Source organism: Electrona antarctica, assembly GCF_951216825.1.
Source record: "Electrona antarctica genome assembly, chromosome: 17".
NCBI lineage: Eukaryota > Metazoa > Chordata > Actinopteri > Myctophiformes > Myctophidae > Electrona > Electrona antarctica.
The window spans coordinates 16588121-16612992 of record NC_136798.1 but is presented as its reverse complement, the minus strand read 5'-3'; the positions used below and the strand labels follow the sequence as shown (position 1 = coordinate 16612992).

General features: G+C 42.9%; 1 protein-coding gene across 1 annotated transcript in view; it reads right to left on the bottom strand.

Moving 5' to 3' along the window:
* Nucleotides 1–663: 663 nt before the first annotated feature.
* The window catches only part of LOC306941006 (uncharacterized protein), a 30905-nt gene continuing 6696 nt past the window's right edge, over nt 664–24872 (bottom strand). The window contains exons 3-11 of the mRNA XM_079526309.1: nt 24078–24254; nt 23015–23244; nt 22658–22925; nt 19714–20366; nt 7011–7120; nt 6679–6804; nt 5097–5203; nt 1630–1811; nt 664–950 (exon numbers count right to left, since the gene is read on the bottom strand). Of these exons, the coding sequence (XP_079382435.1) occupies nt 783–950; nt 1630–1811; nt 5097–5203; nt 6679–6804; nt 7011–7120; nt 19714–20366; nt 22658–22925; nt 23015–23244; nt 24078–24254 (2021 nt within the window). The 3' untranslated portion in view covers nt 664–782. The remainder of the gene's footprint in view (nt 951–1629; nt 1812–5096; nt 5204–6678; nt 6805–7010; nt 7121–19713; nt 20367–22657; nt 22926–23014; nt 23245–24077; nt 24255–24872) is intronic.

Sequence of the window (24872 nt, the reverse complement as noted above, 5' to 3'; positions counted from 1 at the left end):
AATCAACTTGTCAGGAGGATTAAGATATGTATAACAGTGGTGAGAACAAAACATTGACACGCTACACTTAGAGCAATGAGACAATTCAATCTGGATCTCGATATTGCAACAGCCATATTGAAAGCTTCATTCAGCACTCAGTTAAAAATCACTACCATCAATCATGGATGATTCGGGACATGATTCGATTCAAAAGCAGACGTTTGATGAGAGATGCTGGAGTCAGACTAGAGGTTCTGTATGTTTGGGAATAAATAATGAAGCGACTGCACAGCTGGTGAAACGTTTGGCTGTGAACGGGGAGAGGTGTTGTGAGATGCAAAGCTGGACAGACAATTCCATGTTTTGAGTGAAGGGCTCTCATTAGATCCTTCCAAGCAAACCCACACAGGGTCACAGATCTGAATCTGGATCCAAATATCAACTAGTTTCCCTGATGCTCGGATGAAGGATTGCACGAGAAGATAAATGAAGTGCTCTTCGTGTTTGTTTAAAGATGCATTCAAAATGTAATGCTGCTCTTATTCAATGACCTATTTCAGAAGCTGTAATGTATTTTGACCGTATCCAGGAACCCCCCTCGTTCCCACCGCTGCAGAACGTGTAGTAGGCCAACTCTACAGCGCGTGCACAGAGGGGCCTGTGATTTATGAACTTGCTCCCTGATTCATTACAGTGGACATATTTTGAACGGAACCAAAAATTGTCATTGGACATGGGTGCTTTTTTGGTTGGTAAGAAGAGGTGTGATATGGTGACAGTTTGTTTGTTTGCTCGCTGAGCTACTTAATGGCCAGCCTCTTGGCCACGTCCTTGTAGGCGAGCTCCATCTCCGCGTCGGCGGCGCACGTGTTGGTGAACTCGTCGCGCGCGTAGGCGTTCTTCAGATAGCGCCACACCCCCGTCAGCTCGGAGGGAATGTCGTAGTTACGGTACTTCTTCGCCACCACCTAGGAGAGAGAATAAAACACTGTCGTGTTAATGAAGGAAGGACATTTTTTTCAGAACTACTTATGTCCTGGCCTGTACCGTATAAAACCTAATATTAATACCTTCGTAAAAACAAATACTAAAAATGGCCGATCTACAAGCTCTACAAACATACATTTCCCATTTGGGAAATGCATGTGCAGTATTTAATTCAGTCTAACCAGAAACAGGGATTAAACTAAAGCTATCTCCACTAGTGATAAGAATGGGGGATATCAAAAGAACAGCCACCCTCCAATTCCTCAAAACTGCCCTTGCTTTGATTGATCGAATACTTTTGCAGAGGCACAGGAAAGTACAGTTCAATACAAGGTCTGTCCCCAACTAACCCCCTATTCCACCTTGCTTTCATTCCTTTCCCCTGTAAAGCTGAGTACTTAGTAAAGCCTATTATTATTATGTCCAAAGGCTTGGAAAAGATAAGCACTGTAACAATGTATGTTGTATTGTAGGTAGTGTATCGAGTATTAGTGTTAACAAAATGTAGTCATAATTGAGATACCAGTGGATTCCAGCACCAGCTTAGGCAGCAGTATATTTCACCCAGGTAGGCTATAGGCTACTCTTACATTCACTATGTGCAGCTTAAGCAGCAGTATATTTCACCCAGATAGGCCATAGCCTATAGGCTACTCTTACCTTGACTATGTGCAGCTTAGGCAGCAGGTTGCAGTCTGCCAGTGTGAGCTCCTCCCCATCCAGGAAGCGTCTGTTAGAGCTCTTCTCCTCCTCCATGCTGTTGGCATCGATCTCATCTGGCAGGGTGCTGTTCAGGTAGTCATCCAGCTTCTTCAGAGCCCGGGTAAGACCTTTCTCTAGAGCTAAAGGTAAAGGGACAGAACCTTTTTTATCTCCATATTTAACTTTTTTGTGTTTTTGTTATCGTACATTAACTCCCTATTGATCACACCACAGCGACACACAAAAGCATCAAACTTAGCAGATGCACATTGCGCAAGGTCGAAGAGCAGCTCGAAGAGCAGCGCAAAGCGACGCGTTTTGAGCTTGTCTATCTGCTACTTTAGCTGTTTTAGAATTTTAATCCTGAAAACGAACCGTTTTGGACACCTGTCAGAGACGATATACAACATAGACAGATAGACACATGCATGAACACACCGCACACCTACACAAGGATAGACACATGCATGAACACACCGCACACCTACACAAGGATAGACACATGCATGAACACACCGCACACCTACACAAGGATAGACACATGCATGAACACACCACACACCTACACAAGGATATACATGAACACACCTCACACCTACACAAGGATATACATGAACACACGCACACCTACACAAGGATATACATGAACACACCGCACACCTACACAAGGATATACATGAACACACCGCACACCTACACAAGGATATACATGAACACACCGCACACCTACACAAGGATAGACACATGCATGAACACACCGCACACCTACACAAGGATATACATGAACACACCGCACACCTACACAAGGATATAGACACATGCATGAACACACCGCACACCTACACAAGGATATAGACACATGCATGAACACACCGCACACCTACACAAAGATATACATGAACACACCGCACACCTACACAAGGATATACATGAACACACCGCACACCTACACAAAGATATACATGAACACACCGCACACCTACACAAGGATAGACACATGCATGAACACACCGCACACCTACACAAGGATATAGACACATGCATGAACACACCGCACACCTACACAAGGATATAGACACATGCATGAACACACCGCACACCTACACAAGGATATAGACACATGCATGAACACACCGCACACCTACACAAGGATATAGACACATGCATGAACACACCGCACACCTACACAAGGATATAGACACATGCATGAACACACCGCACACCTACACAAGGATATAGACACATGCATGAACACACCGCACACCTACACAAGGATAGACATGAACACACCGCACACCTACACAAGGATATACATGAACACACCGCACACCTACACAAGGATAGACATGAACACACCGCACACCTACACAAGGATATACATGAACACACCGCACACCTACACAAGGATAGACATGAACACACCGCACACCTACACAAGGATATACATGAACACACCGCACACCTACACAAGGATATACATGAACACACCGCACACCTACACAAGGATATACATGAACACACCGCACACCTACACAAGGATAGACACATGCATGAACACACCGCACACCTACACAAGGATAGACATGAACACACCGCACACCTACACAAGGATATACATGAACACACCGCACACCTACACAAGGATAGACACATGCATGAACACACCGCACACCTACACAAGGATAGACATGAACACACCGCACACCTACACAAGGATATACATGAACACACCGCACACCTACACAAGGATATCCATGAACACACCGCACACCTACACAAGGATATCCATGAACACACCGCACACCTACACAAGGATATACATGAACACACCGCACACCTACACAAGGATATACATGAACACACCGCACACCTACACAAGGATATCCAAATATCAATATATATATATTGATGTGGATGTAGATATAAAGTAATAGCTACAAAGTCACAGGATACAGGAATAATATCAGGTGTGATGATCTAAGCCCAAGATAAGACACAAGGAAGACCTCTAGTCATAATAGTGTGAGCAGACTGTGCAATTACCACAGTGTGTGTGTGTGTGTGTGTGTGTGTGTGTGTGTGTGTGTGTGTGTGTGTGTGTGTGTGTGTGTGTGTGTGTGTGTGTGTGTGTGTGTGTGTGTGTGTGTGTGTGTGTGTGTGTGTGTGTGTGTGTACAGCAGAGATTCTCAAACTTTTTCATTTCCAAACTAATGTATTTGGCTACAGAACCCCATCTGAATTGCTTTGTGCCAGGGCAGGGGGCCCCATACACTATTTGGGTTATCAAATATTGTAAATCATTTCAGATTTGTTTCTAACTCTTTTGAAAATAGCACAATGCATGTGATCTCGTAGATTATCTTAACCAATAGTATATAAAGTGGTTTAACTGATTTTGATGCTAATGAATTGCATTTTTATAATGAATTGCATTTTTATAGCGCTTTTCCACTTGCTCAAAGCATGGTTCATTCATTCATTAATTGGGAGGTGAAGTGGGGGAACAGTCGACGCCAGCGTCCTGACTTCCCACATTCACACACCAATGGTGGCGAGCTCACACCGACCAACTCATTGGAGGCAGTGTGGGGTCCAGTGTCTTAAACATTATGTTATAATTTAGCTATTGAAAAATAGCAGATCTACAAGCTCATAGCGCTTGTAGGTCATTGTAGGTCTGCTATTTTTGAAAAATCGTGAAAATATTTATTTCAGAAAACTGGAGGATTTAGAAGATTTTTTTTAAATTTCGAGGTCAGGCCTAAATGGGTTAAAATGTGCTATATTAACACATTTTACTGGGGACCCCTGAAACCCCCTCAAGGACCCGTGGGGGTCCCCATGCAGATCCCACTTTGAGAACCACTGGTGTGCAAGCAAGAGGAAAGGAGCAATGGGTTTTTGCAGACTTATTGGCACTTACGGTATAATCGTCACTAGGTGGCAGCAAAACACCTCAAACAAATTGGATTCCCATCTACGCAACTCTGCTGCTATCTAGTGGTAGAAAGTAATTGCAACTGGTCCACAGAGTCACTGTTGGTCTAGTCTCTCTGGTGCTGTTTTTCCTTTATTTTTTGACAATGGGTTCTCAGATTGCTGTTGGTCAGACGGTTGTATTGTTGTATGCCCTTGACTGTGTGCGACGACACGTGTCATTTGTTAATTGTTCATGTGTCCATTATTAACCAAACCTGGCATACTACCACATGCATTCAGCTACTCTGCTGTGATTCATAGACTGCTCTCCCGCCATGTCTTTTATATACTATATACCATATTCCTCATATCCTCATTATGCCGTAAATTTACATGTGATTTTGTGCAAGCATGCATGTCTAAGCTCCTCGTACTGTGAGCACACATGCAAGCACATGCGCGCAGCGCACGCATCCATAACACAGAAGTATAAGAGAGAAGCCTACCCCCGTTGGTGTCAGGCTTGGTGTTCTTGATGTAGGCCGAGAACTTGGCGAAGATGTCATTCCCAGCCGTGTTGGACTCCCTCTGCATGGCGGCCAGCTTAGGATACCTGAGGAGAGCGAAGGGGGGGGGGGGGGGGGGGGAGGCATAGGAGTTAGGGAGGAGACGCAGGCGGACACATCTGGAGAGCATTAACACCTGGGGGCCTGGAGCAGTGCTCAGACCGGAGAGTGCATGTTCTACATGTAACACAGTCACATGAGCTGGCCAGCCGTCCGCCCTCACAGCCTTTCTTACACACCAGCACCTATTTATTAACGTGAAAAATACTCGCAGGGCTATAAAATGGAGACCGCCTGGCGGTGATCGTGTATTCTCTCTCTCTGTGACTGACTTTTCTTTTAAATGAGAGAAATAAAAGTGAGTGTGACTTGCTATGGGGTTACGTTACTGCCAAATATCAAGAGCATGGTCCCTTGTTTGGAATCTACTGCTTTAATTTTCATTCCTTTCATCCTTCTTTCCTTTTCTTCTTCCTACTCTTAGTTACTTCTATCATCCTCCTTTCATCCTTCCTTCATTTTATCGTTTCATTTTATTGATGTGAAATTACATTGTTGCAAATTAAATGACTCTACTCTACCCGATCGTGTGCTCTTCCCCTCGGCTTGACTTGTTCCGCCAGTGGATTGTTTGTTTTGATAACAGTCTAAAATATATCTTAATCTATACAGTATATACATCGCAGCCTTTTGTGACATGGAAACATATAACTGTGTGTCTGCAACGTTTCCCTGCGACCTACTGCCCCAGTGTTGAATTCTGCAACGTTTCCCTGCGACTTACTGCCCCAGAGTTGAATTCTGCAACGTTTCCCTGCGACCTACTGCCCCAGAGTTGAATTCTGCAACGTTTCCCTGCGACTTACTGCCCCAGAGTTGAATTCTGCAACGTTTCCCTGCGACCTACTGCCCCAGAGTTGAATTCTGCAACGTTTCCCTGCGACCTACTGCCCCAGAGTTGAATTCTGCAACGTTTCCCTGCGACCTACTGCCCCAGAGTTGAATTCTGCAACGTTTCCCTGCGACTTACTGCCCCAGAGTTGAATTCTGCAACGTTTCCCTGCGACCTACTGCCCCAGAGTTGAATTCTGCAACGTTTCCCTGCGACCTACTGCCCCAGAGTTGAATTCTGCAACGTTTCCCTGCAACTTACTGCCCCAGAGTTGAATTCTGCAACGTTTCCCTGCAACTTACTGCCCCAGAGTTGAATTCTGCAACGTTTCCCTGCAACTTACTGCCCCAGAGTTGAATTCTGCAACGTTTCCCTGCAACTTACTGCCCCAGAGTTGAATTCTGCAACGTTTCCCTGCAACTTACTGCCCCAGAGTTGAATTCTGCAACGTTTCCCTGCGACCTACTGCCCCAGAGTTGAATTCTGCAACGTTTCCCTGCAACTTACTGCCCCAGAGTTGAATTCTGCAACGTTTCCCTGCGACCTACTGCCCCAGAGTTGAATTCTGCAACGTTTCCCTGCGACCTACTGCCCCAGTGTTGAATTCTGCAACGTTTCCCTGCGACTTACTTTGGGGGAGCAAGCATCTCCTCCAGGAACTCTTCGATCTTGTTGATGTCAGTCTTGACCTCTCCATTGAAGGTCAGGAAGGGAGGGTGTGTTCCTGGTGCGAGGTTATGAAGGTCCGCTGGCTTCCTACAAAACAGAAAATATAAATGAATAATGCCATATCAATAGTGTGTGTGTGTGTGTGTGTGTGTGTGTGTGTGTGTGTGTGTGTGTGTGTGTGTGTGTGTGTGTGTGTGTGTGTGTGTGTGTGTGTGTGTGTGTGTGTGTGTGTGTGTGTGTGTGGTGTTTGCACGAGTGTGTGTGCGTGCGTGCGCACGTGTGGGTTTCCTAACCTCTTGAGGTCAACAGTGGTTACATTGAACACCACTCCTTTGAGCCAGAGGATCATGAAGAGCCGCTGGGAGAAGGGACAGTTGCCGATGCTTTCTCCATCACTGCCAGCCTGCACAGACACACCGTACAATGTCCACAGTTCATATAGCACCAACACCTACAGTAGCACTCCTTATATCCCAACATTATAGAATAATTTCCAGGGGGGACCGTAGTTTACTCCCCCTTTCATCCGTATTTGGACTGGAAGAAAGCTGAGACTGCATAGGAGAGAATGCTCTGGCAGGAGCTAGTCCTAAATAGACCAGCCAGGGGTGCATGTTTTTGTATCTGTTGCTTCAATGAGAGGCCAGGGCAACACTGGGATACTCCAGATGTGATAAAACATTCCCATGTTACGGGTAACTTACGGCCAGGTTTTTATATGCTATAAATCACACTTTCATAATACTAATATCTGGCATGAATGAGTTACTTGCTGTTAATCATTACCTGGAATATCTACTCACCAGGTTCGAATCATGTTCAAAAAGGCGTGTAGCTCAAATGTGTTGAGGATATCTGCCAGATAATACCACTGAGTATTGAGTAAATTATTCTTGCATATTAGTTAGAATTTGCCTTACATGTAAGCCAGGTAGGCCCGCCAGGTAATACTTTCCAGCCACATTGATATACACACATGAGGGTTCTGTTATGCTTTGAGTGTCATTTGAAGAAAAAAGTAATTTTGCACACCTACACCTAGAATAGTAAAATAAAGGGGGAGTCCCGCATACTGTTCAAAAGAAAAGGAAGTCTGCAGACTCCGCACAACAGCTAGGTGGAGCAGAGCTGTTGTGCGGACTTCCCTTTCTTTTGAACTGTATCTACCTTTGTCCAGCACCAGCGAGGTACTGGGTGTGCGCAACCCTCTTATTTTTTAAACAGAGTCCCGCATACTGTCTTCTTTTACAAATATTTTATTGATGCAACATTTCGGTCACTTGGACCTTCATTAGGCAGGCAGGCCGCAGGATGCCTGATGAATGTCCGAGTGACCGAAACAATAAAGTGAAGACAGTGTGCGGGACTCCACCTTTCTCCTGCTTTGAGTGACCTGAAAATTATTCCTGTGACCCTCTGGTCACAGGGTCATCAGCACCAACACGAGGGCTTTCTAACCATTTCCAAATAAATAAATAATTGGATTAACTAGGCTACTATCGGTGACTTTTATCTGATTAATAGGGTCAATCAGGAAACAGAATATGGCTATGAGGGGGTAGCACATCCACAGATAGATGAATATAAATCCCTTGTAGAAACCACAAAACAAGAGATCTATCTGGTTATACCTGTTATGTTAGGATTAATAATCAATGATCAGTTGACCAGTCTATAATTGACACCCTACTTTTTCCTTCGACACTAATATCTACACTAATATCTTTGACGAACTGTTCAATTGCAGATCAGCTACTTTTGCCGGATTTTTGACCCAATGCTTGCCTACATGTGGTTAATGATTAGTTTCACTTATAGTTTCTATAAGTGCCTTATTTAATATTGAATGTGTCATAAAGTCAATATAAATATGGCCAAATAATGGAGAATCTCTTTCTCTACCTGTGTGCATTATAGATGATTCTGTGTGTAATGTATGGCTGGACAGTAGAAGGTGGTTGGCCCTGACACCTGATCCAGAGGACAGGCTGAATTATATATGCTGATTCCATTACCTGGTTCACTGGCCACTAGGGCACACTGTTCAAGGCTCAACCTCCACAATGACAACACAAAGGCAGGTGTGTAAGTGGTCGTCAAGCAAAAGCTTCAGACCTATCATTTTAAACTTCACACAATATTTTGTGTTCATCTATCATTTCGATGCTTTTCTTTATACGGTAAGTAAGCAAGCCTTGCTGAGGCATGTGGCCTATCCCCTATTTCTGTATAGTATAAGTACAAGTACACCCTCCGGACATGGCGATTAGTATCTCACAGGGACTGTCCGACCCCCAAACCAACCTTGATGCATAGCAGGGAGGCGTTCATGCATGCTTGTTCTTTGTTACAGCAATATTACAGTAACGCCATACAAGTATGTACACAACTAATTGTCCTTCCAAATCATTATTAACTCCTGGCAGAAGTTATCCTGGAAAAATGCAAAGATATAGACCAAGTGCATAATGGCGAAAGTGGAACTTTAACTCTTTGCATTTTAAATACCATCACTCAACTCAATCAATCAGATCAGAATTCAAGCATGACAAATACCTAGGGATCATGCCTGAGAGGATGAATTATTAATTAGATATACTTCTTGTAACATGTACACGTATCGGATATGGGGAATTTTAGTTTGGAAATTGTAGTATTACAGGATGACATGTCAACTTTCACAAGGGTTCAAACAGCAGAAGCAGGACAATGCAATAATGCATGCACCTTGTAATGGTGCCAGGCTGGATTTGAACTGCAGCCTTTACAATTACAGGGCATGTTGTAGAATAGACCACTGAACCAAAGACAACACAGCTGTCACAGTTGGCACTAAACATTAACTTGGTTAGCCTACAGCATTGAAGCCAATGAGGAAAAACTAAAAATGAACATATATTGATTTAACGACTTAAACTTAACTACTTCCTCATATGATACTGTCTTGGCCGCGGTGGCCGAACGGTTTGCGGAGCGGTCTTGATACCGGAAGGTCGCCAGTTCGTATCTCCGGACCGGCACGTTAAAATTACCACCGCTGAAGTGCCCTTGAGCAAAGCATTGAACCACTACCATGAAATGTTCTATGAGCAGGGCCTGGCTGTAAACAAGTATCTGATGCTTTGTCCAGTTACCCTGGGTAAATATAGTAACTTTGTTTTGCTTTGCTTTGGCCGACACTGCCACGTGTGAAGAAATGTATTTCCTGACCTGGTATGAATATTGCAAGAAAATGAAACATAACATAGGCCTACTGGGTGATAACTGTTAACAAGGGAATATATTGGTTAAAATATGGTTGAATATATTTAACCCTGAAATGTAGTGCACGGGGGGGAAATATATATTTTTTGTGTAGTTAAACCATGGTCATTCATTTTCTGTTGACAAGTTTTGAACATAAGGGGAGCTGTGGGTAAAAAGCATGATAGCAATAGTTCCAGGAAGTGAGATACTAGGAAGTAGGAACATCTATAAAAGTACAGGAAGTGAGTCAGGCAGGGGGTTCCATTTTAGGGATCAAAAAGAGTGTTTGGTGATGGTTTGTGAACGAAAGAGAATCTTTTAAGGCCAATACTAAACCACAATCATAAATTGATAAACCACAGAGTTGTGTGGCCGGAAAAAGAAGAAAAGTTTGGTCAAGGAACATTTCTGAGGGTTTATCTCTGAATCAATTCAGAGCTTTTTAGACAAAGGGGAACCTGCTGTGGCCTCCTGACTTGAAGTTTGGGTGAGGAATATACTTTTTTCCCTTTTTGAGCAATGCATTACCTTTTTATTTGATGACGTTATCATGGATTACTTGTTCTAATTGTTACAACTAATAGGTTAGTGGTTCTCAAATGTTTTCCAAGGACCCTCTTGCCCCTTAACTCTAAGGGGTCCATTTGATCCATTTGTACACACTCTCCGAGTTATAGACATGTTATGGTCATTCATGGCTAGCTCTTGTTTCATGTCTTGTTTATGTATTTCTGGTAATATTTTGTATGTCTATGGCAAAATTTAATTTTGACAAAGATTTCCACCATAACATAAGCCAGCATGCGATTACCCCTGGTCGGCGGTTGCTAGGTTGAAAATGGTTCTATATCAGTTTGAAGTGAGGTATGTGGTGCAGAAGAAGTAGTAGAAGTTACTATGGCATGTCATGAAGTTCCATTAACAAAAAAAGAAAAAAGTTAAACAGCTGGAGAGACGGGGTCCCCCCAAAAGAAAACCCCAAATACTACCTTAAGCTCTTAAACCCTATACACTTATTTGAGTGGGGTCTCCCAGGGGTCTAGTCTTGGTCTCCTCCACTTTTCCTCTACACCAAATCTCTACCCTGATAATGGCCGATCTACAAGCTCACAAGCTTGTATATCTGCTGTTTCTGCGGAATGTTCACCTATTATGACACATGCCCAACAGCAACACTACGATTCATGTGGTTAAGTAAGTAAAGCAAAGCTAATAGCACAGCTGATATTACCAGTGACATAACATGGTGCGTTTGTTATAACGGCCAGCCAGACAATGGTCCTGGTAAAAGCCAGAAAGCAGAGATGTCCACGCAAAACTAGCTGAGCTGACTGTATACATGCCAGTACCCTCCCATTGATGCAAAGCTTCTATTTGTACATTGTTAGGGGCAGCTCTCAATGGAGACTGGGGAAACACAATACACAACAACCGCTGATGATAGCCAATCAACATCTAGAACATGGAAGACAAAGGCTGTCACACGCACCACTGGGCCTGTGGGCAAACAGAGCGCGGGTGCATGGATGGCACCCCGGGTTGATATGATGGTGAGTGAAACCACTGGAAGGTTTATAACTCTATACCAGGGGGTGGGCGATCCTTTTCGGGCATGTGATCTACTCTTCCTTTTTCAATTCTGGAGAGATCTACCATCACCTGCTAATCAGAATAATGCAGACATGGAATACACGTCAATTGAATCAATAAAGTAAAATAAATCGTCTTCTGTGGGGAAAGGTGTTTTGTGTATCGCACATTATTTGGCTTCCCACCTCTATACTATCCTTGAAACTCAGATGCTGGGAATGAGGGGAAAAAAAGATGAATTTATATATTGGTGGCAGAGTTTTGAAGACTTTTTTTTGTTGAACATGTTAACCATATTAACAGTTCCATCTAGGTCACATGAGTACTGGTAATTCCTTTGACTGTAAAATTACTTTTCTAGGCCGTGCACCAAATTACTGGAAGAGGTTTGGGTGAACTACTCCTTTAAGAGGATGCAAGCACTACTCAAATAATTACTCATTTTCTATTGTCCCCATAGAGATTATTTCGTTTTTGTCACATTCCTAAACCAATACGTGGACAGATTGAGTCTCCCAATATTGGAGTTGATTGTGATTAGTCACTTGCCCAGTGGTTTACTTTATACAGGTTACATAAATTCCATAGTTTATTTCGACATTTTTCACAGAGATTTTTTTGGAAGTAATAACCACATCACACAGAATACATGTTGTGACTCGTGGTTATATATTTTGTAAAGTATTTAGAAACTGGTGCATATATACTCAGTTTTACCAAAAACATGCATCCACATTTACACACAGAATTGTGTGATGCATGCAGGTACTTGCATGATGCAGAAGGTTGTATACGTGGCAGAGACTGTGAGTGATGCAAGCACACCTTGTTATGATCATCATCATCAGTGAATTTTGGTTCCTTTGAGACCCAACTGATCTCCTCCTGCTCCTTGGTAGTGAGCTGCTTGGCTGCATCCAGCCTTCTCATGCCAGCTAATTGGGGCAGCGCATCCCAGCAGCACCAATGCCTATTTTCCCACCTGCATCCACTTCACCTGCCTCGGTTTACCTTTGTCTGCCTCTACAACTTTCCCCCCGGGGGAAGAGAATCCACACAGCACCATAGCATGTAGGCAGCACTTCAAGAGCGGTGCTTTTATTGTATCGCTTTGTTCTGTTAAGCCGGGTTACATTGACAGAGCAGAGCAGCATATATTTGGAGGATGTAAAAAAAATAAACGGACGAGTAGCTGTCTTTATCTCACTGCGGCAGTTGTCAAGGAGGCATTTGTGAATTTCCCAGCAGGCCTTAAGAAGCTCTGCAATCATCATCTTTTTTTGTATGAGTGTAGTGTTATATATATATATATATATATATAGTCAAAACGTTTTTTTGCACATCTACTTCAATGGTCAGGTGCGTCAGCACAGGCAGTCAACATGAGACACACACTGTCCTCACTTATAGCCAACATAAAAGCTTTATAAGAGATGATTTGGTCGACCGGGCCTTCATCAGGTATGCTATACACCTGATGAAAGTCTGAGTGACCGAAAGTTGCATAAACAATATTAGGTCATAGTACAATACCAATGTGTGCTGCAAAAATGTAAAACAATCTCCTAGCTTGTGGGTATAGTAGCTGACAGGGTAGTAGTGACATGGCAGTGCCCTGACAGCATCAACAGCTAGCTGCAGTATCACTGTCACAACAATCCCGGGTCAGCTTGTACAGGAACGTGCCTCTGAAACCTGAACCTCTGCTATCTAGTTACACAGACTTTCCACAACACACAGCATCACTGAAATTATATGTCCATTTTCTATCCAAAATGTTATAGAAATAGAAGCATCCTTCAAGATTAACCTTGTCTCCTCCTTACCTTGACAAAGAGCTCAATGTCGGGGTCTCTTTCCTGACCGTTGGCAGACATGGTGGTCTGACTATGACAGGCACCTTGTTGCTTATGGGGTTTAAAGTCAAAACCGGCACCGGTTTGAAAGATCCTCGATCTCAGCCCTGGAGGTCTACATCCTCCTGTCAAAACCTATAAAGACTTCTCTCGATTTGGTTTCTGTCTGAGGGCAGCACCGCCTTGTGTCTGAGGGAGGTATCCTGGCGTCTTTTAGGTCCTCTGTGTTCGGTTTGGGAGGTTTCACTTATTTCTCGTCACCTGTCCCTAGAGCACCACTGTCTTCGGTCCTGTAAGGTCTTGTTGATGTTGCGCTTTTCTTGTTTGTCTCCTGTAGCCGGGGGTCTGGACCAGGTGTCATATGTGTGTATGTGTGTGCATGTGTGTGTGAGAGAGGTTAGAGCAACATGCTCTGATTTGGTCCTGGGCTACCAGATGGGGAGCAGAGCGAGCTTGGTTCTCACTGATTCTGAGTGAATAACAGGTGTCAGCCTCTACCAGGGGGGTGGAGTCCTCTCCCTGTTCCCTTCTCCACGCTCTCTATCCCCCACCCTCACCTCAGCCACCTCCATCCCTATGTCTGTCCCTCCATTCCTCCCTATATCGCATTTCTCTCTCTCTCTCTCTCTCTCTCTCTCTCTCTCTATATCGCATTTCTCTCTCTCTCTCTCTCTCTCTCTCTCTCTCTCTCTCTCTCTCTCTCTCTCTCTCTCTCTCTCTCTCTCTCTCTCTCTCTCTCTAAACCAACCAAATGTATTGCCTGTTGCCTCTCTTTCTTTTCCTCATTGGTATGTTCTGTTTGGACACTCAATATGTATCCCCCTGTCCACAACTCCACAAAGTCCACATCAATAAACATTTGCATGATTGTCAATGCTTGAAAGCAGTAGATGAAATGTTGAAAACTCCAGGATGAAATTTGTGTGCGTGCTTGTGTGCGTGCGCCAGCAGCAGCATTCATATTTAATGTGTATTCGCACGTGCATCACACCGGCAGGTTGAGGCAGGTTGTATTTGATCACCAGCAGGAGACGAGGAGAAGATTCCTGAGTGAATTATTGATGCTCGGCTTTGGTTTTAACTTCAGGAAACTGGCTTTCGTTTTTATAGCGGGCCCACGGCCGTACAAGCCAACTGAATGGCTTGTATGCGACACGTCACACTGTGAAAACCTCTGTTGACAGCACAGTGGCACCCACTAAAGGAATTATTTACTGCACTCAGTATGGAGTGACTAGACCATTCATATCCAGCAATAAAAAACTATTTCCTTAAGAATATATTACTATATGTATACAAGCATTCAACCATGGCCAACAGTGTCTTTCCGAGTCATTATATCCACCATCCTCCGGATCAGAAAAGCAGCAGAAAGTGGGGCAGGTTAAAGTGATGCCAATTCAAACTACTTCCATAGTTCCATTATTAGAATAGCCCCCTCTCCTGGTGGCCTTACCAACATACAGCCCTAGAGGACAAATGAATATTACTGAGACCTAAATAAATGCAGAAATAATGATGACAATTGTATAGTTATTAGTACCATTAACCATATGTAAGTAACATATGATATGCTTATTTTACATGTCAATATCAAATGATTATGAAATGTTATACCTTGGCTTTATAACCCATTATAAGCATTAGAAATGTGTTTATATTTTAATTTTGTATAACCACTTGTAATAAGTTTAAATTTTATGGACAACTCTGTAATCATGCTTTACAGAAGCCACTTAATATCTCAATTCAAACATCAATAAAGCAATTAAGGCTGGATCAGTTCTGTTTCTCATCGTAAGCCCTTTTCAGGGTCAAATGGCCATTTACAATCTGACAGCCAATCAGTTCGATTAATGACAGGTGTCAATTGCTGCACTAAAGGTTTACAGCTGACAACAAACCACACCTGAACCACACCCCCCTGCAACACCAAACATATAGGCCTAATGTGCAGAAACATTAAGTGTCTTCCTATTAATTCCCATTTTCAAGTGTATTCAATCAACCGTCAAAATGTCCAATAAACAACGTAATTTGTCAAAATAGCATTTGTTTGTTCAACATTTATATAGATAGAGCATCTACTCTTCTCTAATCTCTCAGGATTTCTGCTTTGCATGTCTGTGGTAGCTACTAGCCCATATAGTGTTTATAGTGTATAGCCTACACACAAATCGTTGCATTTGCCCGGCGTTACAATCAATCAGTCGAACAGCGTGTTCAGGTTTCAGTACCCAGGCCAGCATATCAGTGATGGTATTGTATGCTTTGGATTGGTACATGTATCTTAGACATTTTGATAATGCAGGGCTCACAACACGCTGCTAGTTTTGCGTATTTCTGAATATGTTTTAGTTAGACCTTAATTAATGCTGCAGGAAATTCAGTTTAAACGTCACTCAGCTGATGTAAGGCGCTCGGGAAGGAGCTGTTAGGGGTTAAGTGTCCTCCTTGACACATATGCTGGTGGGCCGGGGGGTGATCTAGTGACCTTCTAATTACCAGATGGCCTCTCTACCCTCTAAGCTATGGTTATATGGCTGCCCCACAGTTTTGGAACTTTTGTGCCCAAAAGTGATTAAAAAAGGTTTTATAAACAGTAAAACCCTCAGGCTTGAAGTTAAACTAAATTGTATTCCATTATATATTTTCTGTATGCCTCTTTATTATCAGATAACAAGCAAAGGTGAGCAGTGATGGTCAAAATGGCTTTGATTTCGCCGCTTTTCTTGAGACACAAGGAAGCTCAAATCACTGACTTCAGCTAATCATTCACCCAATACATCAATTAGTAACTGCCATTCATTATCTGTCCTAAAGCAGAGAGAACAGGGTCTCTTTGAACCTTCCACTCATAACTACAAACATTTTACACTTGTATGTGACAAGATAACAGTTTTTGTCAGTCTATGAAGACACAGGCACTTACAAAGGCCAAAGAGCTGTCTTTATATGAGAAATGCCATAAGCCTTTGTGAGCACACAAATACTGCCAGTAGTATATTCAGACTCGGAGACATAAAATACAGCCTTGTTGTTGGACAGCTGGAGACACAAACAAACAACCTATTGTCAGTCTTGGCCAATACCTTTGCATATTTCTACATAAATGTTAATACAGTAATATGTGACGCTACCACCATATCTTTTACATACTATAAAGTAGGCTCTACATTGTGTTAAAAGATTTCTAGGTCACCACTTATGATGAAATGATTTAGTCCTCAATGAGAACTTCCATTTGTAATAGACTATTAATGCAAAGTGATAACAGTCATTTTCAACATGCCTGCCTGCAGTATATCACAGAAAGCAGGCGAGTCAGCGTACAAGCCGATAGCAACAATGGAACCATATCTCAAACATGTTTTTATAGTTATATAGGCTTGGTTTATGACAATCGTTGAACATAAAACGGTTGTGAAACCAGCCCTACCCACTTGTTGGATTCAGTGGGTTTGGAAATGGCAGATAGAGGCTGGGTTGGTATGCAGGGAAGGGGGCCGTTCTATTGGTACACCCACTATGCATGGTCTGTGAGCTGGTGTATGTAAGTCCATGTTGATCATAACCATGGTGATATACTAATATGATAATAGGACATGTTTATGTTTACGGCTGTCATCCATCATAATGTAGGCTACCGTTATCTGTCCATGCTATTCAAAAGGTGTTAATGTCCTTCGGGTTTTCCATTTTATCCAAAGTTAAACAACTCCCAAATCCCACCAGCTGGATTTTATATTCTCACCATCAAGAAAATGTGTTGAAATGACCTGCAAAGCCAGCTAAATTTAATATTAGAAAAAACAAGTCCTTCAGGGACGAATAGGAAAGTCTAAGAATGAATTTTCCCCCCTCAATTTTGACTTGGCAAGATTAAAAAAACTTGATATTTCATATGCTATGCTTATGATTAGGCTATGTAATAGCTATGAACGGAATCATTTGGAGGGCAAACTGTTTTGTATTGTCAGAGCCGTAGGCCAGTACTGTTCCATGATCCACAATGCCTCACTCAGACTCCCTAACCCTAAGACCCAACTAGCCATTGACCTCTACCCCCATGTTACTTGAAAGAAATACTGCACTTTATGCACAAGTTACTTTAGTTTAAATTCTGTATTGCCCTATAAATACGCTGCTAAACCATATAGATGCACTTTATACCTTGCACTTTGTTTCTTGTTTTATGCTTTGTCTCTTAGTGTAATATGCTTCACTGCCTGCCTGTAAAGCATTCGTATGTTTTTATTCGGGCTGCCAGGCGCGGCTGCACTAATAACTTTGGGGCAGGCCCGTCTCGAGTTTGAATGGACAGGTATCAGTCAAAAGGGAGACATTGAAGAGGAAGGATGGATGGGGAAGGATCAACATATGGAATGACATATATCCATATATGGAGATCTAAGGGTTTGAAGTTTGAGGTCAGATGTAGAGTTGCTGGCCAATATTGATGACATCAGGGAACTCCATATATGGGCTTAATTGCGACGGCAGGTCACATTTACTATGACATCAGGGATCTCCATCCCTGATCCCTGTCACGTGATGTCACAAGACCATCTATGGGCATAATAAGTGACTGACTGATGTAAAGAACAAAACAAATTAAAAACTGCTACACATATTTGAATTATTTCCCGAACCCTGATATTATTGTTGTATTATTATTGTATGGTATTGTATTGTCTTTCTGTTTATTTGTCCTGTTTTGTTTATTTTCTCTTCTTGTTGTCTGTGCTGTGGTTTTTCTACCTGAATCGTTTGTATTATATTTCTCAAAAAAAGGGACTGACTGACAGGAAATGGACGTTTTCATAGCATGGCTTGGTTCTCACTCTCTGGACCCATGGGTGTAATGTTCCTGAGGTCATTTACCTCTCCTACCCTTTCTCTCCTTCTGAAACTATACCTGCTATCTGTCTTGTTTGAAAATAGTGCAGGTATTCTAAACATTCTCCTCAAAAGCCAAAAATAGAACATGTAGCTACTATGCGCCTTTTGCTGAGTTGAAACAATCCTATGTATGTGACTCAAAGCCACTGATTCACTCGGTCTCTGTTTCCCAATCAGCAAAGTGACCTCTGAATGTACTACAGATAGCACAGATTACAGTCAGGCTGTATCAGAAAAGGCACAAAAACACACAACAAATTTGCTCAAGCATGGAGTTCACCCCTGGTTTCTATGGCCATACAGTAAACTAGTTAATGATTACATCAAGCCACCACTGGATTAAAGGAAAAGACAGCTGGGATCGCTGCATTACCCAGACCAGAGTCGCATATTCCAGAAACTAATTTATAATAGCTTCATGCCAAGATCTGTCACTGGAACAGCTGTATCACCTCTTTTATTTTCATTAAAGTTTGAGACTGACAGAAAGCCGAAGCTGTATCCTCTCTTTGAAGTGAGCGATCTCTGAGTTGAACATAAGTCAGTGGTTGTATCCTTGTAATGCTCGGTTTTACAGCAGCACGACACATCAACTCGTGAACATGGATAGACATTGAATTAATTTGACTGAAGCTTTGTGGTTTTGTTCAGATATTCCCATTAGTGTAGTCAGGGTTACTAACACAGAATGTAGTGCCATTCGATATGGAGTAGCGGAAAGAAATCAAAGCTATTGTTGCTTTCCACATGAGTGCAAAAGTGTTTGTGGCTGAAACAAATGTGACCACACCAGCCAATAATAAGAGCAAATGGAGATAAAAACAAGATGGTATACCATTAAAAAAAAATATTGTTCTTGGCAAACAGAGGGAGGCGAAGACTGTTACTTGAGGCTGTTATCACTGATGGAGATAAGGTCATATTATACACTAATATCCTACAAGTGGGCTGCCCATGCGGAGCATGATGCAAATGCATAAATCAATATTGAATGTGATTGTGAAGATCATTGTGTTATACACTATCACTGACTATGCATAGATTTGCAATTTTTCCTCTATTATTTTTGTAACTGCAATTGGTGGGAAGTTTGCACAAAATAATTCCACACATAGTGTATAAAACAAAAAACTTGTGATGTGACATTAAACTGAAGTTGATGGTGAGTTATATCTTGTGTTCTTGTATTATGCTTTATGCTCTAGCCTAATAATTGTGATGCCAGCTGTTTCTTACCTTGACGAACAGAGCGATTTCAGTTTCAGGCTGTCTGGGTTCTTCTAGTCTCGGTACCCAGGCTTTTATTTTCTTTCGCATTCGGCTCAAAAATGAAAATCTAAATTGTTCTTCTGATTTATTACGCTGTAATATCCTGTTTGATGCCATGCCAGCTGTATCTTACCTTGACGAACAGAGCGATTTCAGGCTGCTTGGGCTCATCCTCCAGGGTGACATTCTCCAGAGCTTTGAGGCTGTTTACAGCTTCTTCGGGCTCAGGTGCGTCATGATCTCCCTGGGCGAGGTCGTACGACTCGTCCCCGGGAGTGGATGATGAAGAAGAAGAAGCCGAGGATGAACGCCTAGAGCCGGGTCCGTCACCGTTGACCTCCGGCGCCTCCTCCACGACCAGGACAACCCCTGGCTGTGGCTCGGCGGCGACCTCCTCCTCGACCTTCTCTTCCACCTTTTCGGCCTCGGCTGCTGCTTCTCCCTGTTGTTCCTCCTCGTTGTCGCTGCTGGATGAAGAAGATGACGACCCCTTGTCGCTGTGCTTATCCGCGTCCTCGCCGCCGTCCCTGGAGTCCATGTAGGCCGGCGAGGAGCGCTCCTCCACTGCTCCCTCGTCGGAGGAGGCGTGGACCTGCACCTCGCTGTACAGGGGCTCATCCTTCACCTCACCCGCCGGGGTCTCGTAAATGACTCCCGGGTTCTCGTACGTTGCGTCCGCCGGCGCTGCTGCAGGGCTGTCGGCCCGCTGCTGCTCAATGGGCGCCGTGTCGTACACGTTCCCATCATCTATCTTCTCGTAAATGTTCTCCATGTCAGCGGGTCCTCCTGGAGTGGCGCACCTGGGTCAGTCAGGTATGTATGGACTACTATGGAGCGACTGAGACTGACAGACGAGAGCGACACACGCCAGCCTGCGTGCTGCCACTGACTGACTGCGCGCGGCGCATGGGCACATTCTTTGCGATAACTCATAAAAGAACTTTGGTCCTGGAAGTTAACAGGTGATTTATGTAAATGTTTGCGCCGTAGAGGTCATTGTAGCTCTGTGCAGGGTGCAGACTGCAGACTCTCAGTCCTGATTGAAAATGCAGAGTAGGGTAATGAGTAGAGAATAAGGCTTATATGCACTCTACAAGTTTGGTGCAAGTATCGTTTTGGTAATTAATTCTATTCTGTATGTTGGGATTGGAAATGGAATATTTCTACCTCTAAACCCTAGCCCCATATGTGCCCTCTATACGCTCATCCTGGGGTTATCTAAACCCATGCATGCATGTTGTATAGGCTTTTAGCCTATACCTATACCTTTTTGGATGTGTGTGCAACAATTGTGTATTGCACATGTATGCATAAATATAGGCGCATATAGGCATGTGCCATGTTTGTAGTATACATTTTTAACTATTTATTCATGTCCACATGGACACACACACACACACACAGAAAAAAAGGCCATAGCACTTGACTGTTACACAAGTCCCTTTTTATTTCAGAACTGATTGACTCATTCCATTAGCATGGCAAAGGTAGTTTAGTTCTTTAGTATAACATCCACATGTTCCCAAATTCCACAATCAATTATCTTAAATAAACCTGATCCATTATCCTTTGTCTTCCAGTGCATGGGTTTCAAATTACATATTAAATATATTTGTTTCTCTCAGTAAATCAAGGGGGAAATCACCAGACAACACTTCATTCTTTTAACATAAGACAATTATCAGAAAAGTTAGTAATTCTCATATAAATGCTCTTAATTTACGAAGTTAAATTTTGTAAAAAGGATATCACAGTGATGTCTGTCTTTTGTGGGCACAGGTAAGTTAATCCATCTAAAATCCTAATGACAAAATTCAATCAATTATTCTAAAAGATAATTTACAAAATATTATAAGCATTAAGATTGACAGAAATGGATTGTACTCTTCTGATTATGCTGATTAAAAAGCTTTTTGGGGGGGGAAGAGGCACCTATCTTTTATATTATTTCAAAAAGATTCTACAAACGAAGAGTGCAAAAATGATACATGACCTAAAAGCATCCTACCACTGCCCCTTTCTCTCGGTTTCACTTCTATCCGTTAGTGCAAATAAGGGGAACAGCTCTCGCAAGCCATGCCTAAGTCTTCTCAACCAAACATCAACAAAAACTTTATAATCCCTAAGACAAAATACTGACCAATACCAAATGCACGTCACATTTCACCAACAAATGGCATGGGTATGACCGGCATATGAATGAAAGGCATAGTCATAAAGAAATATGCCCCACACACCACCTGCCCCAACAAAATCTATCAAACATAGACTAATTGACACAAACAATTGCACACAAACAATTGTTAGAGAGACACACTCCATGAAGTTAAAAGGCAAATGGTAATTACTTGAAGGGCAAGCTAGTAATATGACACACACACACACACACACACACACACACACACACACACACACACACACACACACACACACACACACACACACACACACACACACACACACACACACACACACACACACACACACACACACACACACACACACACACACACACACACACACACCAGCAGCAGTTTGGCATATTGAGAGCCTCACATTCTAAGTGGTGTATCCTCTTCCTATATCTGCTACTGTACTAGAAGGGCACTGACTCAACCGAGCCAGCGGCACGTTTCCTGACACTGTAGCACACTTAATGCTTATAGAGCGTTTCAGACCAATTGCAGCATTCACAACTGACAGCAGGTCTTGGTACCACTAGCTGCCGGCACGCCAAATCTGCTTTATATCGGTATAGACGGGTGGACCCACCGTTGTTAATATCTACATGAACTACAGGGTAAACTTCTGCTCTCTGCTTTGGACCTTTAATGATGAGTGATGTGTCAACGATTAATGACGAGATGAAATCAAGTAAAAGTCACAATCAAAGCAAAGCGACTACGTAGCCTGTGTAAGGTTTTTCTTCTTGATTAAGCCTGTAACGTGAAACAAACCCTTAAACACATTTCCCTTGACCTCAGGTCAAACAAGACCGTGTTAAATACTGCACATGCTCCCCTAAAACACAATTATGAAGGTAGGCGAAGACCAAAAAGACTAATAATAATAAAAACTAATCACAGACATAGTTGTTAAATTTTCTCTCAGATCCCCATGGTCATAAAGAGGACAGAGAACAGGTGTGTAGCAGGGCAAGGGAAGTCGTTTAGTGGTTGCTTCTGGACAGAACATACCATCTTGGGGGTTATCTCCTCTTCTCGTCTCGCTCTTGCGCCTTCTTTCGTTTTCCTTGCTTACAGACGCATGTTCTCCTGCAGCAGGGGCTCCGACATCTCGCCACTCCTGCGCGGGAGCGAGGGCAGCTGTCTGATGGTCACCTGTCTGACAAACACCACCAGGAAACCGATCACCATTAACACCCCGAGAACGGAGCCCATGGCAGGGGCATAGGAAGACCCAGAGGGACTCACAGGGACGCTGGGTGTGGGGGGAGCGGGCTCCGGGGAGGAGAGGAGGTCCTGGACGCTGGAGAGGGAGCCATTATTGGGCAGAGGGTGCAGGGACAGGATGTGGCACATGAGAGGGTAAAGGTCAACGGAACGCATGGTGGTCTTGATGTAGCTCCGGCGGAATGCTGGTCCGCGGGCCACGAACACAGGGTGCATGCTGGGCAGGGAGTTGTTGTATCCGTGATTCCCCACTGGGGATTCAAAAGATATGGATTATTTCTATTACAGTATCGACCTTTGTTCAGTGATAATCAATAATCTATATAGTCAGTGTTTAGTGTTTCCCCCTGCATTCATTCAGTTGCGCGCGCGCGTACACACACACACACACACACACACACACACACACACACACACACACACACACACACACACACACACACACACACACACACACACACACACACACACACACACACACACACACACACACAGTTGGAAAGTGTGATATTATTGCTAATTATAATTTATAATAAAACATTGAGTGCCCATGACATTTTTGTCACTATTTATATAGGCCTACTGTATGTTCATTTGCATTTATTTACCCACCCTATTAGGAGCAGTGAGTGGATGCTATTAATACAGCACCCGGGGAGCAGTTAGGTTTAAGTATCCTGCTCGCATACTGAGGACTGAGCTGACCGGGGGGTCGAACCGGGGACCTTCTCATTACATTCAGCTATTGGTCGCCCTAAGTTGCCCTAAGTCAATTACGTCAAATAGGTTTGCTACTAAACAGGAACTATGTTGAATGTGTCCTAATATTATTAAACGGTAATAAAATTTGAATTGATTTTCCAGTGTTCTTGTTTAATGATTATACACAATCAGTGGACAAAATAATTATTAAATACATCCTGCATAACATCTCCTTGCAGAACAAAAGGTATTAGTTCAACTCAAGGAATATTTTCAAGGTTTGATCTACCAAAAATATTGGTAATATCAAAGATGACGTGTTAAAGACAATGGTGGTATCAACGATGATGCATAAAGACAATGTTGCTGGGTCGATACGTACACATGAAGGGGTCCGTTCTGTTCTGCATGATTGTCCAGCCCTCCTGGGCCTCAATGATAATGGGCATGATCCTGATGTTATTGCTGTAATGGAAGTGATCTGGAATGTCTTCTTTCTTGTAGACCACCATTTGAGGGTTTGCATCTGCCAACTGGCTGTACACCTCCTCAAACTTTCCTGTAAAAAAGGATGCAGGCAAATGTTACTCAAATGCAGGCAACAATGCATAAATGTATCGGTGCTTATGGGTGACCAGATGTCCCAGTTTGGCCGGGATTGTCCTGGTTTCAAGCTGCGTGTCCCGAGTAACACCAATATGTCCCGGTTTTCGATATTCGCTACAAAATTGTCCTGGATTTCTCCCGAATTATAGTTCTATTCAGTGGTTCCATAGACATTTATCATGTTCTGTTCATGTAAACATGCCATTGCACAAAACGTGAACAAATCTGAATTCAACACTGAGGCTGATGTTTGTCAATCACTCGCTGCCTGTATGAGACCCCACCGTATGGTGCATAACTGCAAATACATTGTGTGCATGCATGAACGTTTGTGAATAGGTGTGCATGGTGAACGTTGATTTAAGGGTCCTGAATGTTCAGATTGTTCATCCTATATTAGACTGCTCTCCTCAAAGAGACTCATGCACTTTTCCAATGTCTTTATTTTATTTCATAGATTACATTTTTGTTCTGACGCAAGAAGTACTGATAAACAAATCAAATGCTGGTCAAAAACAAAGTGGTAACTTTGCGTAGAATAACACATTATCAAACTAATTGGACTAACATC